Below are 17,553 nucleotides of genomic sequence, written 5' to 3'. Positions count from 1 at the left end.
CAAGAAATTTAAATCTATTTTGTCAAATTTGAACCCTCGGCAAGCTTCTTCATAATGAATCTTTCTTCATGCCATGAGCGAAACAAAAGATCCACCGGCTCATGCAAAACCCATGTTCATCACTATCTTGACAAGGTTAGACAAGCCCCTAATATGTACATATGAGATGCAACTATATGACAAGGCAATTACATGATGTTAGAAGCATATAAAATGTTAAGCTCACTTCGCAACCTACAAAAGGTGCTCTCATCTAGGGTTTTGTGAAGATATCCGCCAATTGATCTTCGGAACGAACACCACAAAGTGATATGTCATTCCTTGCCACATGATCTCTTAGGAAGTGATGGCGAATATCTATGTGCTTTGTGCGGGAGTGTTGAACCGGATTATTAGCAATTTTTACGGCACTCTCGTTATCACAAAGGAGAGGGATCCTATCTAGTTCCACACCATAGTACAAGAGGCTTTACTTCATGTAGAGGATTTGAGCACAACAAGCCCCGGCAGCAATGTATTCCGCCTCCGCGGTGGACAAGGCCACGGAATTTTGTTTCTTTGAGGACCAAGAGACCAAAGAACGCCCTAGCAAGTGGCACCCACCCGAGGTACACTTATGATCAACCCGACATCCGGCAAAATCCGAATCCGAGTACCCTAAGAGTGTAAAGCTAGCACCTATGGGGTACAACAAACCTATGCTAGGTGTGTGCTTGAGATATCTAAGGATCCGCTTCACGGCACTTAGGTGAGATTCTTTGGGATTAGCTTGGAAACGAGCGCACATGCAGACGCTAAACATGATATCGGGCCTAGATGCGGTTAGGTAAAGAAGCGACCCAATCATAGAACGATAAAGAGTTTGATCTACCGATTTACCTCCCTCATCAAGGTCGAGATGCCCATTAGTTGGCATTAGTGTCTTGATCGGCTTGCAATCATCCATCTTGAATTTCTTGAGAATATCTCTTGTGTACTTTTCTTGATGGATGAAAGTTCCTTTCTTCAATTGCTTGACTTGAAAACCAAGGAAGAAGTTGAGCTTACCGATCTTAGATATCTCGAATTCCCTAGCCATCATGTTTCCAAATTCTTTGCAAAGAGTAGGGTTAGTTGAACCAAAAATAATATCATCAATATAGATTTGACATATGAAGAGTTCTTTGTTGATGATCTTGGTGAAGGGAGTAGTATCCACCCTCCCGATTTTGAAGCCCTTGTTGATGAGGAAGTCACGAAGGCGTTCATACCAAGCCCTAGGTGCTTGCTTGAGCCCGTAGGGCATCTTGTGCAATCTATAAATATGATTAGGATATTTTGGGTCCTCAAACCCGGGAGGTTGTTCAACATAAACCAACTCATTAATGAAGTCATTTAAGAACGCACTCTTCATATCCATTTGAAAGAGTTTCATGTTGTGATGTGAAACGTACGCTAGAAGGATATGGATGGCTTCAAGTCTTGCAATGGGGGCAAATGTCTCTCCAAAGTCCAATCCTTCAACTTGAGCAAAGCCCTTAGCCACAAGTCTTGTCTTGTTTCGAACCACCACTCCATGCTCATCTTGTTTGTTGCGGAAGACCCACTTGGTGCCGATGATGTTCTTGTCTTGAGGACGTTCTTCAAGAACCCAAACTTCATTGCGGGTGAAGTTGTTGAGCTCTTCTTGCATTGCCATCACCCAATCCGGGTCCTCAAGAGCTTCATCTACATTAGAGGGCTCCAAGCAAGAAAAAAAAGAGTAATGTTCACAAAAAGAGGCATATTGATGTCTACGAGTTCTTGTACCACCCGTAAGATCACCCATGACCAAGTCAATGGGATGGTTCCTTGAAGTTCTTGTTAGCCTCTCTTGTGGTTGAGATGATGAATCTTCTTATGGTTCGAGATTTTGTGCTTGAGCTTGGGCTTGTTCATTTGTGATGTGGGTGTCATCAAAGTGGAGTTGTTTTTGAACCACTTGCTCATCTTGGACATCTTGAGGAGGAGGTTGTGGAGCTTCATCTTCTTCATCGGATGACTCATCATGATGGATTGTTGGTGAAGCTTCTTCTTTGGAGTCATCCTTGGAAGGGGCTCCATCTTGAGTGGATGGTGAGATGATCTCTTCATCCTCCTCCTTTGGCTTGACTTGTCCAATGGCAATGTTCTTCATGACTTCCCGTAGTGGTTCATCACCTACATCATCACAAGCAAAAACTTCCCCTTGAGAGCCATTAGTCTCATCAAACTCCACATCACAAGTATCTTCAATCATGCGGGAGTCATTATTGAATACTCAATATGCTTTGGAGTTTGATGAATAACCAACTAGAAATCCAATGTCACACCTACTCTTGAACTTACCTAGGTGCTTCCTCTTCTTGAAGATGTAGCATTTGCACCCAAAAACTCGGAAGTAGTATATGTTGGGCTTCCTCCCAACAAGAACTTCATAAGGGGTCTTCTTCAAGAACATGTGGAGATACACCCGATTTGATGCATGACAAGCAGTGTTGATAGCTTCCGCCCAGAACCTTTGTGAAATCCCATAGTCATCTAGCATTGCTCTTGCAAGGGTGATCAAAGTTTTGTTCTTTCTCTCCACTACCCCATTTTGTTGAGGTGCATAGGTTGAAGAGAATTCATGCTTGATGCCGATTTCATTGCATAGCTCCTCAAATTGAGTATTCCGAAACTCGGAACCATTGTCACTTCGAACCTTGACTACAATTGACTCGAACTCGTTTTGGGCTTGCTTGATGAATATCTTGAAGATCCCGACAGTTTTGCTCTTGTCCTCTAGAAAAAATGTCCAAGCATATCTAGAGTAATCATCAACAATGACAAAGCAATAAAGATTACCTCCAAGGCTCTTGTAGGTGGTTGGTCCGAATAGGTCCATGTGTAGCAACTCCAAGCATCTTGATGTGGATAGGTACGCCTTCATGGGATGTGATGATGCAAATTGTTTTCCGGTTTGGCAAGCACTACACAACTTATTTTTGTCAAAAATAACATCCTTCACACCAACCACCATACCTCGTTTGAATGCCTTCTTTAGTTGACTCATCCCAATGTGAGCAATCCGTTGATGCCAAAGCCATCCCATTGAGTTCTTTGAAAAGAGACAAGTAGGCAAACTAGCATCGTTAGATGAAAAATCCACAAGGTAGATATTACTGTACCGGAAGCCTTTGAAGATCAAACTCTTGTCCTCCTTGCTTGTAACAACTATACCACTATCACTAAAGGTACATACCAAACCCAAATCATAAAGTTGTGCAATTGAAAGCAAATTAAAGCTTACCGACTCCACAAGCAACACATTTGAAATTGAGAGATCTTTGGAGATAGCAACCTTACCCAAACCTACCACTTTCCCTTTAGAATTATCACCAAAGGTGACATGCTCGTGATCGCCCACTTCTTCATCTAGTGAGGTGAACATCTTTACATAGCCGGTCATGTGTTGTGTACATCCGCTATCAAGCACCCAATGCTTTTCACCGACTTTGTAGTTCACCTGCACACAAATGAATTACTCTTGAGATTTGGGAACCCAAGCAACTTTGGGTCCTTTGATGTGAGTAACTAAAACTTTGGGAACCCATAATTGGCGAGGTAGCTTTTTCTTCTCTTGTGTGCCAATGAACTTGGCCTTCACCTTGCCATTCTTAAGCTTGCGCAACAAGAAGTGATAATTGTCAAATTGAGACTTATAGTTTGAAGGCAAAGTGGGAAGAGGGCGAGTAGGAATAGGACACTCCCTTGTGTGATGTCCAACATCTTGGCAATGTTGACAATAGAAGCCTACTTCCTTGTTGAAGCAATCCTTGAGTTCTGGAGACCTTGGACAATTCTTCGATGGCTTGGGCAAGATTCCAAGACCCTTAGTTCCAAAGTGCCTTGCATTGTTGAAGAGAATCTCCTTGTGCAAGTATTCTCCTCTTGTCACATTGAACATGCACTTGGTCAAGCTTTGGAGCTCCTCCGCAAGTTCCCTTTCCCTATCCTAGTTAGTCTTGGAAGAACTAGAGACATCATGATTAGTGAAAGATTTGGAAGACTCCACATGTGTTTCACAAGAAGTTGATGCATTGATGTTTTCAGTTTTTAGAGTTTCAAGTTCATCATCAATAGCATCAAAAGCAAACTCAAGTTCTTGATATTTTGAATTTAGATTAGCATAATCAAACTTAAGCTTTTTGTTGGACTCTTCAAGCGACTTGTTGAGCACAACTACTTCATCATGTTTTTCAACTAGTTCATTGTGCTTAACAAGTAACTTATCATGATCCTCTCTAAGTTGCTTGCTAGATACAACACATTTTTCATGAGTCTCTACTACCTCATTGTGTCTAACAAGTAACTCATCATGCGAAGTCTTAAGCTCAACATGCACAATTTTTAAACACTTGAGTTTAGATTTAAGCTTCTTGATCATGTCATTATATTCATCTAGGAGCAACTTAAGATCTCTAGGAGATAACTCATTATCACTATCATCATCACTAGAGCATGAGTCATCGGAATTCACCTTGGGGTTACCTCTAGCCATGTGGCACATGGGTGGTGGAGGTAGCGGTGGTTCATCTTCATGGATGGCGATCCCCACAATGATGTTCTTGGAGTCATCATCATCATCGTCGTCATCGCTTGAGGTCTCGCCGTCGGTGATCCACTCCCCAAGAAAAGCCTTGATTTTCTCTTTCTTCTTGAAGGACCTCTTCTTCTTGTAATCTTTCTTGTCATGGTCCTTCTTATGATCATGATCTTTGTTGTGCCTTGGTTGATTGTCCTCATCTTGCTTCTTGTTGGATTCTTGAGGGCAATCGTATGAGAGATGACCATACTTGCCACAAACATAGCATATCTTCTTGAGGGCATCTTTGGGCTTCCTTGTACAGAACTTATTTTTTTTGGGGTCGAAGTTGTACCCCTTCTTGTTCAACCTTGACATTAGCTTTATGGTCTTCCTCATGAGGAGAGCAAGCTTGGTGTCTTCATCATCATCCTCATCACTTGAGTCATCACTAGCTTCACTTGAACTTGACATAGGTGCCTTGCCCTTGCTCTTCTTGTTTGACTTGTGTTCGCCTTTAGCTTTGAGAGCAAGATCACCTTTGGCTTGAGGAGGATCAATTTTGCCCAAGAGAAACATCTCATGAGACCGAATTTTTCCAACCACTTCACTCACTTGCAATGTGGAAAGATCTTTCTCATAGAGCAAAGATGTCACAATGTTGTACTTGGGCTTGTGCAATGAGTGAAGAATCTTCCGGATGATGTCACTAGTAGACAAAGGAGAAATTTCAAGTGCGTTAATGTCCTCAACCAGTACATTCAACCTAGCATACATTTGTTCAACTAGTTCACTAGGATGCATTTTGAACTCATTGAGTTTCTCCTTTAGCACTTGGTACTTCTCTTCACGGAGCTTTTTAGACCCAACATGAATGGTCTCAAGCTCTTCCCACACTTCATGAGTGGTTTTCTTGCTATGCACATGAGCAAAGATTTCTTCACTAAGAGCATCAAACAAAGCATTTTTGGCTCTAGCATTCCATTTTGTATGGTCCTCATCCATAACACCAATGGATTTGTCGGTAACCTCCCAAGCAAGAGGGTTGAGCCTCAAGGTAACCCGCCATGCGGGCTTTCCAATAGCTGTAATTTCTCCCATCTAGCTTGGGTGGTCCACTACTCCCCGGGGCCATTTCTCTAGGTTGTTAGACCTTAAAAAGAGAGCCTAAGCTCTAATACCAATTGAAAGAATCGTGGCCCAAGAAGGGGGGATGAATTGGGACTTTTTTTATTTCTAGCCGTCTTTATCCTACCACTAGTGTTGCCCAAGCATATAGTTCAAAAACCTAAGATCTAGAGCGCACTAACATGATTATTCTAGGTAGGAAAGCACACTAACATAGCCATCATCCTAGATAAAACAAACTACCATGCAAAGCCTAGTCCAAAGGAAGCAAACTATCAAGAGCAAGTCCTAGACTGAACCAAGCAAGCAAAGAGCAAGTAACTGAAAATGCTTAAATAAATTGCTTGAATGTAAAAGAGAATGGACAAGAGACAACCGGATTTTTTCCCGTGGTATCGAGGAGTTGACGCTCCCCCCAAATCCACGTTGGAGCACCCACAAAGGGTTAAGCTCCCTTGCATCACGAAGAGCATGTACTCACTAAGAATACCCCTTCTCCTTCTACTCTTGCCGTTATATTTTAAATCCGTTGCTGATGTCATTATCCGAGTCATTAGTCCGACGTGTTCTAAGATGATGCGTCAGATAATCCGTCCTCTTCTAAAATTTTGAATTCCAAAACCAACGGCCGTGATCATTACTCCTGCTCATTTGTCCGACACACTGTCAAATCCACGTCGGATCATCCGGTCCTGAATAGTAAAATCCTGCCTGAAAAACATGCTCTCTGGTACATCATCCGACCTTTTGTCCGACGTAGCATATTGACGCCGTCGGATAATCCGACCCCATAGGATACTTTTAGCTCCTGAAAACATGCTCTCTGAGTAATACTACTACTCAAAATCCGACCTTCATTTCTATTGGGTCGGATAATCCGGGTGCATGGGCATGTTTATCCGACCTGGGGGTACTTGGATAATCAATGGCGTACCCAATGGGTGGGCCATGTATGCCATGGCATACCTAAATATTTTGGTCCACCTAGTAAATAATAGTGTCATTGATCAAATTAGTTAAGAGCTTGATTATCAATTTGTTGTGATAGACATGGAGTTGCTTTCTTGTATATCTGCCTTCAATCATTCCAACTCATTTGCTTCTTTTGATGCATAAAAGGTACGTAGACTAGCTGAGTGAAAGCGATCGGGTGCTCTAGCCTAAGAGGGGGAGGTGGTGAATTAGGCACTATAAAAACCTTAACCTATGGGTCCAACTAATTTGCACAAAATTTAATCTAAAACAAGCTATCTAGATGTGCAATACGGTTCACCTTAGTGTGAAACCCTCATCCCAAAAGAGTTTAGCAACATATAGCCAATCCTATCAAGAAACTACTCTATGAAAGTAGAGGCACAAAGATTGCAATATGAAATGCGGAAGCTTAAAGGAGGGATGAGAGGAAGCGAACTCTCGACACGAGGATTTATCCCGTGGTTCGGATTGCCACAAAGGCGCCCCTACGTCCACGTTGTTGAAGCACTCACGAAGAGTATCGCTTCCCGACAAGTCTCTTCCGTAAACACAATCATGGTCACCTTGATCCCGATCTTCACTAAGAGAGATTGCCGACGAAGGAGGGGTCTCTGTCCCCGCACAAAGTTGTCGACGCCGCTCCACACCAAGCCGGAGGGACGTAGACTTGCCGGCGAGCCACCAAAGCTCCAAGGATGGCCGGCGCACCAAGATACAATTTTGGTTCACTCTAGAACCATAGCACAAGGATCTAAACCTTGCTTGATCACTCACTCAAGAGCTAACCTAACACTAACACTCACAAAGCTTGTGCTAAGGACTAAGGATTTGACCTCTATGCTGTTGGATGACTTGGAGGTGTTCTTAGATGTGTGTGTGATGTCTTGGGACTCCAGCAATCTTCAAATGGCCGGGGAAGCACATATATATAGGCCTCCAAGTTGAACTAGCCATTTGTAGCCGTTAGCAGCTTTTCTTCTTAGGCATCGGAATTTCTGGTGCAGGGGCATCGGTTCTTCCGGTCACTCACAGCAACTGAAGTAGCCGTTGGCTTTCTGACACAGCTGCAGTGACTCCAGGGACCATCGGTTAAACCGATGCATAGGGCGTCGGTTAAACCGGTCACTCACAGCAATTGAAGGCGCTTAGTCTTACACCAAAGTCAGGGTGTCGGTTCTTCCGACAACCATCGGATGCACCGGTGCTTAGGCATTGGTTCTTCCGGTGCTATTGGTTTCTGCAGAACTCATCCAATTTAGTGTTTTTTTGAGTTTTTTCTTCGTGTTTTGCTTTATATGGCCTTTTTACTTCATCCCTGGGATCTAGAAATGTTCACTCAATAAAACCATTAGTCCCATTGATTGCGTTGTCATACCATCACCAAAATCACTCGAAATGGCATAAATGGTGCCATGTTCGTTACACTGAGTTTTACCTTAACAACATTATTTGGTGAAACTTGATTTGTAACTTGACAATTATATTGATGATGTGAGACAAAATGATAGCTTCAAAGGCATGGTGAATCTTGCTTACCTCTCACTAAAGCTTGTGCACAAACAAATAGACACAAGTTATATAATATGGTTTACATGCTTCTCAAATTGCCATGGCTTTTACCGATTGCGATGACAAGTGTTGAAAGGGTATTATACCATATAGCAAGTGGAAAAAATATTGTGGCATACCTTCTATAAAATCCTAGGTTCGCCACTGCGGATAATCCGACCCCACTGAAATTTTCCTGTTTCTATTTTCTGACTTGGGTTGATTTGAATGTCTATTCTTTCTGCTTCCAAGTGTTTTTCTAAGTTCTATAGCAGGTCTTGAGTTGATCTTGAGCAAGTATGCATGAAATCTAAGGCCAACTCATCGAATGGTCAAGCTACTAGCTTCGAACCCCCCTTTACAGTACGGTCACGAACTAGAAACTATAAAACCTATACTAAATCAAGTGTCCTTCATCTTCTTGTGATACTTGAGTCTAGAAAGGTCCTTAACCTTGACGAATTGAGTGTGTCATTGAATGTTGATTTTGAGGGGTCTCCTTTCTTTTGCGACTTAAACAGTTAAACGTTAATTCCTTCAAAACACACGTTAGTCACAAACGTTGTCACTAATCACCGAAACTTACCATGTAGTGTCCACGGGCCTAGATGCTTTCAACAACCAATCAGCAAGCATGAATCCTCATATCCACATGCGACGAAGCTCGTCAATAAGAAGAGGGCCGAATAGTTCTTTTCGGCCAGCAGCAAGCCAGCATGGGCTTATCAGCATGATTTGGTTCTTTCTACTCGGCGTAGGGGTCGATCGGCCGGTGCAAGACTGCGCCACGATACCCAGATGCCATGTCTGTCGGACACTTAGAAAAGGTGTGCCAACAACAAGATAGTCGATATATCTATCAGCTCTAGGCCGGCGGCCCAAGTATTCAGCATACACTAGCAGGGGTCCTGGCCGAGTTTATTTCAACAGAAGCTAGATGGACAAAAGTTGCATGAGTACATATAGTTTACCTCCATTGGCTGACATCAAAGATATGTACAAAGGTATACAAGAAGTTTGGAAGGACAAATCGGCTACTTGCCAGCTTATAGAGGAAAGCCAATGTATTTCAAGATGATTTATGGGAGACAGTCAAAATTGATCCATCGGCTATTTCTAGATAGCTGACAAGAATTATCTTGGCTAGTATTGGTCGAAGTCTACCACCTATGGATTATTTTAAAAGCCAACTTAGAGAATTGGAGCCAATGGATTATACTGCTGTTGGTATTTTGTAACGTCACGAATAAAATCCGCAAGTGCACTGATACCGCTGTAGCTTTCACCCAAAAGTATTCCAGGGTATCGTATCCACTGAGGAATGTGAGTACGCTATCTACGGGTTCAGGCTCATCCAAGGACACACACGCCGGTGTGGAGAAGACAGAAGAGAGGACTTTCTATATCTAGAATCTATGTCTAGAAGAAGAGATCACGTCACCGTTATACTTCGAGGTAAAGGTGTCGACCGGCTTATATAAGCCGATAGATCCTAAATGATGCTCTATCCAATATCCGAACATGGAGGATTACTAGAAGGCTCGAATAGGGCTGTCTCCACCTGCTGGCTACCTCTACAAACCATGGGACTATCAGACAACTGAGTGGTATAGTCCAGCCTAGACACCACGTCTACGCCTTTCCCTACTATCCTTAGCCCTAGCCAAGACTACCCTTTTCTATCCGGGGTCTTAAGCTAAGATCAAATGCTACTCGCTAATATACACATCAACTAATATAAGGCAGATATGATAACTTGCGATCTAAACTCTAATTCCAGATAAACAAACAAAGAAAGTCTCGAACACTTACAACCGAATAAGCATCCGTCGAAGTACAAGCGGAGAAGAGTGCCGACAAACCCGGCACTTCCCCCGACTCCTCACTCTCCTCCTCTTCTTCTACACCTCCTAGTCTACCTAAGCATCTAGGATGAAGGCCTCAAGCTCCAAGGGAGGAAGGGTGAGTTGAGAGGGTGAGATGTGTGTTGTGTTCATTCTCTACCCCCTCCCCTTGTATTTATAGGAGGGAGCCACGGCCAAGGGGGGTGCCATCTACAGCTGATCTCGGGCAAACCGACCTAAGCAAGCAATAGGGAAGCGCCACGTGTCAAAGTTGAGGCGGTGGGGCCCATGGGCCTGGTCGGCCGACCAGTAGGTCGGCCGGCCTGGCAGTGGCCCCGCCGACCTTCCCCTTTGGTCCACGTGTTGCTTCCTGGGCCCACTTTTCATTGGCACGGGTATTGGCTCTTGTACTACTGGTTTTCTTGCTCTGGTGGGCCATCTATTCCACATTCTGACACGTGTCGTGTTCTGATTTGCTGAAACATTATGTCCTGGATAAAACCACACCATTAAACTGTAAAATTGGCTAGAAATCACCTACACACATTCTAGAACATCATATGTGGAATCCGTTAGTAAATAAATCTATGCTAGTATTTATTCCACATTTTGGTTCCTTTTTGTGCAGGAGTTGACGGTCAAAATTGGTCGTTAGTGACCATCAACAAGATCCCCCACACTTGGCCCTTTGCTCGTCCCGAGTAAAGGTCAGGACTGTTGTAAAGCGGTAGCTTCCTGATAGAATATCCTGCACAAAAGTTATTCCATACCTTGCTCTTGCTTGTGAACTTGAATGTGTCTATCATGATATCTTGAGTTGTTGAAGAACGGAATGATCTTGGCTTCAAGTGTCATCCTATCATGTTGCCAGACTTGGGGATATTTGAAAGAATTTTTTTTCCAGAAAAATTGTTCATGGTCTTACTCTCTTCCATGGGCCTCTCAGAGTTGCTCATAGCTTCTTACTAGCATTTATCCTTATTTTACCTCACCGGCTCTGATGGTATGTGTGAAGTTTCGATGGATGAGGTAGAATGTCATCTGCTTGGCTCAAATCTATTGCAAGATCAAAGATTGGATCCACAGGTTTATACTCATATTTATGACTGATCAGGTTAGTGCACAGATAAATACATGCTCCTTTTCATGTCTGACTTTATTTGCTGGGTCATGCTTCTTTGGCATGCCATCTTCTCTCTCTCTCTCTCTTTTTTTGGGTCATGCTTCTTTGGCATGCCATCTTTTCATCTCTCTCTCCTTTTTTTTTGAATACTATTATCAGACAGTATTTAAGGAGCACGAGGTTCATCTGGGCATAACACCTTAAATCAAATGCGTAAATAAAGTAAAACCATAATGGGTCACAGTATTTGATCGAGCTCAACATGTAACCAAGAGACAAAATTTTTGCGAGTGGATAGTATCGTATGGCTCTGGTAGGATGGTGGATAATGAGATAAGACCAAGAACTCAGTTTTTATAAACAAAATTCCCAATCTGGTCAACGTGAGAGAAACGATCAACTTTAAACCAGATATATCACGTTAGTCAACAACCAAGCATCATGGGTCCTATAAAATATGGTTCACAAACTTAAGCACAGTATGAAAAATATTTATGCAAGGCATCTATCAAGAGCTCTTATTAGCTAATTTCTTAAATAGGTTAAAGAGTTTGAGAAGATATGCTCATGTTTAGAAATGCTAAAGGGAGGAAACAAGTGAGGTGATGCAAACTCATGAGTCGGAGCGGGAGGTGCACGTGACGTGTGAATGCGATCGTGAATGTGTAGCGTCATGAGATCTCCCCCCCCCACACTTGTTTTCGACCTGCTCTTCGATCATAGACAAAACAAACCAAATATGAAAGATAATGGGGCTCTGCCGGCATTAACACCGGGGAGCCAAAGTTCACAATCCTGAAATAAAACTAGGGCGCAACTAAACTGACCTAAACCTAAACAACTCGATTAAAACTAGCGCCCAACTAAACCTATGATAATGACCTTTCTTAGGAGGTGACTCCTAATAGAGGACCTTGTGACCCGTAGCCTCAAACAAGCGCTTCATCTTAGTGCTCAACCCTCTCCGCTTCATCCTTTTTAGAGCTACCTCCGTGCATGATATGATCTAAGCTTTCTAGTAATAACATCTAGTTGTGCACTTGATTTTCACATTATCATTTTGTGCACATACTTGTGGAAAGCTTAGCTCATGTCATGCTAGTTTCGTGATTTAGTGATCCACCATAGTAAATTCTCAATTGGTATCTTCATTGATATCATACTTTTGGATCATGAGTCATGGAACTAACTCCCTAGGATACTAATCTTCTTTTGAGCTATATTGTTTTGCAAGACCTTTTAGAAGCAAGACCTTTTAAGTGATTTGATTCCAAAGAGGGAGAAATAAGGATCAAAGCAAGGTATTTTCTCAAGGAGAGGAAGCATATCCCAAAGGGGGAGAAATACCTAAGTGAATCAAGTCATGAGGGAAAATCAAAGGGGGAATCATGGTTTTTGGGGGAGGCCAAGCCATCACTGCATGGTGGTAAGCATCCAAGCACGGGGAATTTGGAGGCTTGACAAGGTTTGGGATGCATGAGTAGGGATGCATCATGCAAAGATAAAGGAAAGCCAAGTTGTGGATTAAAGATTAGTGACCCAAATTCCCCTCCCCTACATATGAGGTAATGAGCAAGGTAAAAGGATGATCTCAATTTCATTTAATATCCTTCATGCATCATTGTAGCTCAAATGCCTCTCTAGGAATGCATGATCTCATCTTTACAATTGGTATCTTTTATTTGTTATGCTTTCCTAGAAATATCATATGGTAGGTTGTTTTGGTACTAACTTCTTATCTAGTGCAACCTACATGGGCGAAAAACTGTTGCTTCTCCATGACACATATTTTCGAAAGAAAATACCAAAGTCTACAATCGGTATCAATCCTATTTTTTTTGGTATTCATTTGGTGTCATGTTTTCAAGTTATAGAGTTTGATCCCCATTATGTGAATTACAAGTGCATACATTTGATTAAGTGATTCAAACACTATTGCACACATTTAGGGGGAGCTAACTCTATATCTTGTGTTTTTGTGACTAACATACTTTCAAAGTGATATTTGTTGTATTCACACTCCTTTTTGTCCATATGGTAATACACTCAATCCTTCGATATCAAGATAATGCACATTGCAATTAACCCTACATTTGGTATCAATTGATCAAGAAAGATTGGACAAGGAAAGAAGAAGACCAAGCCATAACTCCCAAAGATTAAAGAGATAAATGATATAGGGAGGCATGGCTAGGTATAACTCTATCACTAGTGAATTTCTTTTGCTACTAATACTCCTTGTTGCTAGTGGTTATGAAGCTTTTAGGTGTTTGATGACAAAGGGGGAGAAATGTACCCTAAAAGCAAGCAGATATTTTGGAGTAAAATGATGCCATTAGCAAGGGGGAGGAATGGAAAATGCAATGCAAAAGGATGCATGGTGATAGGGGGAGGTACTTAGTCAATATGGGGGAGAAGTGCAATTTGATGATCCCATGGACTAAGGTACAAAATTTTTCATTGCTCATATGGTTCAAACCTCACACAAGCCTTTGTTCTACAATTTTTTCTAGAATTGGTATCAAGGGCTTTTAAAATGAGCATTGAAATGTCATCCAAGCAAGCTAAGTAGTTTCTAACTTTTCAAATTGACATCAATTTCATATTCTTGTAATTCATCTTGCTTGCTTTGGTTGTGTTGTCATCAATCACCAAAAAGGGGGAGATTGTAGCGAAAATGTCCTCTCATGCCATATTTCAATATAATGTTTTGGCGATTGATGACACACACAACACTTGGACTAATATCATTGTTAAGATAAACATTTCCAGGCTTTTAGGTTCAAGTGATGACAAAGAGAAGATAGGCGTAGCTAGGCCCGAAGGGCCACCCCTACGGGGGTTCCAAGGGACAAGAATTGAGGCATTTTTCTATCATCGGTTAAACCGACGTAGGGCAAAATGAACTCACCGGTGCAATCACAGAGAAGGTCTGCGGGCCAGGGTTTTACACCGGATGAACCGACACTACGGAAGTTATATACGTCAGTGCATTGGCAGAAGAAGACCGAGGAAAATACCTACACCGGTTGAACCGACGATGCATCGGTCAATTGCATCGGTTCAGTTGTCCAGAGAGGTGGTTTTTGGAGGAACGTGAAGAAGTTACAATCACCGGTTAAACTGACGCTAATTTTACATACACCGGTTGATTGCATCGGTTAAACCGGCGATACACCGGTTAATTGCTAACGGCTAGTTTTTCAAGTGGCAGTTTACATACACCGGTTGAACCGATGATGGCTTTTGGGGTACGTTGGATTAACCGGCGTTAAGCACATTTCTGGCATCTTTTCTCCAATGGCTATATTTGCTTGTGCTGCCTATGTATACCCCCAAGGCCGGGTCATTTGAGTGTGCTGGAGTTCAAGGAAGTATACAAGAGCTAAAGATCATCTCCAACCACCATAGAGCTTCATTGTACATCATATAGGCTTAAGCACACTTGTAAGAGTGCTTAGTGCTTGTTTAGGCTTAGTTCTTGAGAGAACTAGCTTGAGAGAAAGTCTTGCTGCAGCAAGCACCTTGTGTACTCGTCGTGTGACCCTCCGACTTGGTGTGGAGTGGCAACGACACTTTGTGCGGGGAAGGAGGCCCCTACTTGGTGTTAAAACTCTAAGATAGTGAAGACGGTGCCGTGGTGACGCTTCGAGATAGACGGTGGCGGTGACCTCGTCTTTGTGACTTGGCGTCACTTAGCCTTTGCTTGTCGGGAGCCTTGGAGGCGTGGCAAGACGGTGATTAAGCGAAGAGACTCGGCATCACACTTGTTCGTGTTGGACAAGTGGCCGTGGACGTAGGGAGGGACTTTGGTGTCCTAACCGAACCACGTTAAATCGTGTGTCTTGGTGTCTTCACGGGAGTTTGCATATCCTCTCCCTTACCACTTTACTTACCGTATTACGTTTCCGCATTTACTCTTTCTTGCTTACCTTTACTTTCCTAGTTAGTTTGATTAGGATTGGCTATAGGTTGCAAGTCTTTTGGGGTAAGTAGAGGGTAGCATAGATAAACCTTAGTCATAACTAGCATGTGTAGGACATGTTAGGTTTATCTTATGCAATTAGATTGAGCCCTAGGTTAAAAAGTGATTAGCGACCCAATTCACCCCCTCCCCCTCTAGGGTCTGACACCCCAGTGATCCTTACACCCGCGGAGTTGGACTTTAGGTGGGTCAAGGAGGCCGTGCCCCGAAGCTGGGCCTCACTGGGGCTGGCCCAGAGTTGGCCGACCTATAGGTCGGCCGGCCCAGGCTGGGCCCCAGTGGGCCCCAGCTTGCATGGGTCAACTGGTGGGGTTATAAGTTTGAGAGGTAGGATGGGCCCACCTGCCCTTTTGGCCTATATGGCTCTTTTTGAATGTAAGTATGGGATCAACTAAGTCAATCATGTCTATCTCCTCATCAAGAGCTTTATTATGGTCCAGAAAAAGCTTGAGTCGTTGACCATTTACCTTATAGGCGTTACCATCGTCATCTTGTATCGTGATGGCTCCATGTGGTGATGTGTCGATGACGTGATACAGTCCTTTCCGTTTGCTTCGTAATTTCCCATGACCAAATAACTTGACCCTAGAATTAAAGAGCAATACCTTGTCTCCGCGATTGAAGTTCTTAGGCTTCAACCGCTTATCGTGCCATCTCTTGGTTCTTTCTTTGTAGATCGAGGCACTATGATAAGCTTTATCTCTCCATTCCTCCAGTTCTGAGATCTGTCGCTTCCGGTACTCTCTGGCTATTTTAAGATCCATGTTCCACCTCCGGATGGCCCAGTGTGCTCTGTGCTCCAGCTCTACAGGTAAGTGGCAAGTTTTCCCGTAGACAAGCTGATAGGGTGACATTCCAATGGGTGTCTTGTATGATGTCCGGTATGCCCAAAGTGCATCCGGTAATTTCAGCTTCCATCCCCTTCCCATCTCATTCACGGTCTTCTGCAGAATATTCTTGATTTGCTTGTTAGATGTTTCTGCTTGACCGCTGGTCTGAGGGTGGTACGGGGTCACGATGTTGTGCCTTGTCCCTAGTTCCTTGAGGAAGTTCCGGAAGGCTGAGTCAATGAAGTGTGACCCTCCGTCACTGATTACCATCCGCGGTGTGCCAAACCTTAGAAAGATAATCTCATGGAACATCTTACGGGCATGCTTTGCATCAGTGGCTCTACATGGCATGGCTTCGACCCATTTGGAGACGTAATCTACGGTGACTAAGATATACTCACATCCTTGGGATTTCATAAAGGGCACCATATAGTCAATACCCCAAACATCAAAAAGTTCAACTTGAAGATTGTAGTTTAGGGGAATTGAGTTGTGAGCTGTGATCCCTCCATGCCTCTGGCAGTTTGGACATCTGCAGATGAAGTTCTTTGTATCTTCGTACATAGGTGGCCAATAGAAACCACTCTGCCAGATTTTCGCTTGAGTGCGAAATACACCATAGTGACCTCCATATGGTGTTGCATGGCATTTCTCTATGATCTTTTGTCCTTCTACCGTAGGTACACAACGTCTGAGTAACCCATCTGTACAGACTCGGTACAGATATGGTGCATCCCATAAGTGGCGTCTGCTCTCTTGAACTAACTTCTTTTTGCTCCCCCCTGGGGGTACATACCCCGAGACCATGAAGTTCACGATATTCGCATACCAGGGGTGCGAAGCTGTAACTTTGAGAAGCATATGATCCCACAGGAAGTCATTTATCGGCAGGTCTTGGGTATTCGTATTGGTCATGCGTGATAAATGATCCGCCACTGAATTCTCTACTTCTTTCTTATCTTTAATTTCCAAATCAAACTCTTGGAGTAGAAGAATCCATCTGATCAACCTTGGTTTAGCATCCTTCTTAGTGAAGAGGTACTTGAGTGCGGCATGGTCTGTATAGACGATGACCTTGGTACCCACTAGATAGGATCTAAACTTGTCGATAGCAAAGACAACTGCTAGGAGTTCTTTTTCTGTTGTGGCATAATTGAGCTGAGCTCCAGTGAGTGTCTTACTTGCGTACGCGATCGCATGATGCTTCTTATCCTTGGTTTGACCAAGTACGGCCCCCACCGCATAGTCACTAGCATCACACATGATCTCGAATGGGAGCTTCCAATCTGGGGGTTGAATGATTGGAGCTGAGATGAGTGCCTTTTCAAGAGTAACAAAGGCTTTATGGCACTCATCTGTGAATTGGAAAGGAACATCCTTGGCTAGGAGACTTGTGAGGGGTCTAGCGATCTGGGAGAAGTTCGCGATGAACCTTCGATAGAATCTGGCATGGTCAAGGTAGCTTTTGATTCCTTTCACATTGATGGGAGGCGGAAGTTGTTCAATGACTTCAATCTTCGCCTTATCCACCTCTGTCTCTCTTTCGGACACTAAGT

The 17,553-nt window shown here is 43.2% G+C and overlaps 1 protein-coding gene across 1 annotated transcript; it reads right to left on the bottom strand.

The window, feature by feature from the left end:
- Positions 1 to 3,994: 3,994 nt before the first annotated feature.
- On the bottom strand, positions 3,995 to 5,665 carry LOC120662475. The gene has a single exon (XM_039941615.1). The coding sequence runs from the start codon at positions 5,663 to 5,665 to the stop codon at positions 3,995 to 3,997; it is 1,671 nt and encodes a 556-aa protein (XP_039797549.1).
- Positions 5,666 to 17,553: the final 11,888 nt, after the last annotated feature.

The sequence above is a fragment of the Panicum virgatum genome, chromosome 2N (assembly GCF_016808335.1).
Source record: "Panicum virgatum strain AP13 chromosome 2N, P.virgatum_v5, whole genome shotgun sequence".
NCBI lineage: Eukaryota > Viridiplantae > Streptophyta > Magnoliopsida > Poales > Poaceae > Panicum > Panicum virgatum.
This window is presented reverse-complemented; position numbering and strand designations above follow the sequence as displayed.

Coding starts and splice junctions, on each gene's coding strand:
- LOC120662475 (XM_039941615.1), bottom strand. CDS start 5,665: ATGGGAGAAATTACAGCTATTGGAAAGCCCGCATGGCGGGTTACCTTG.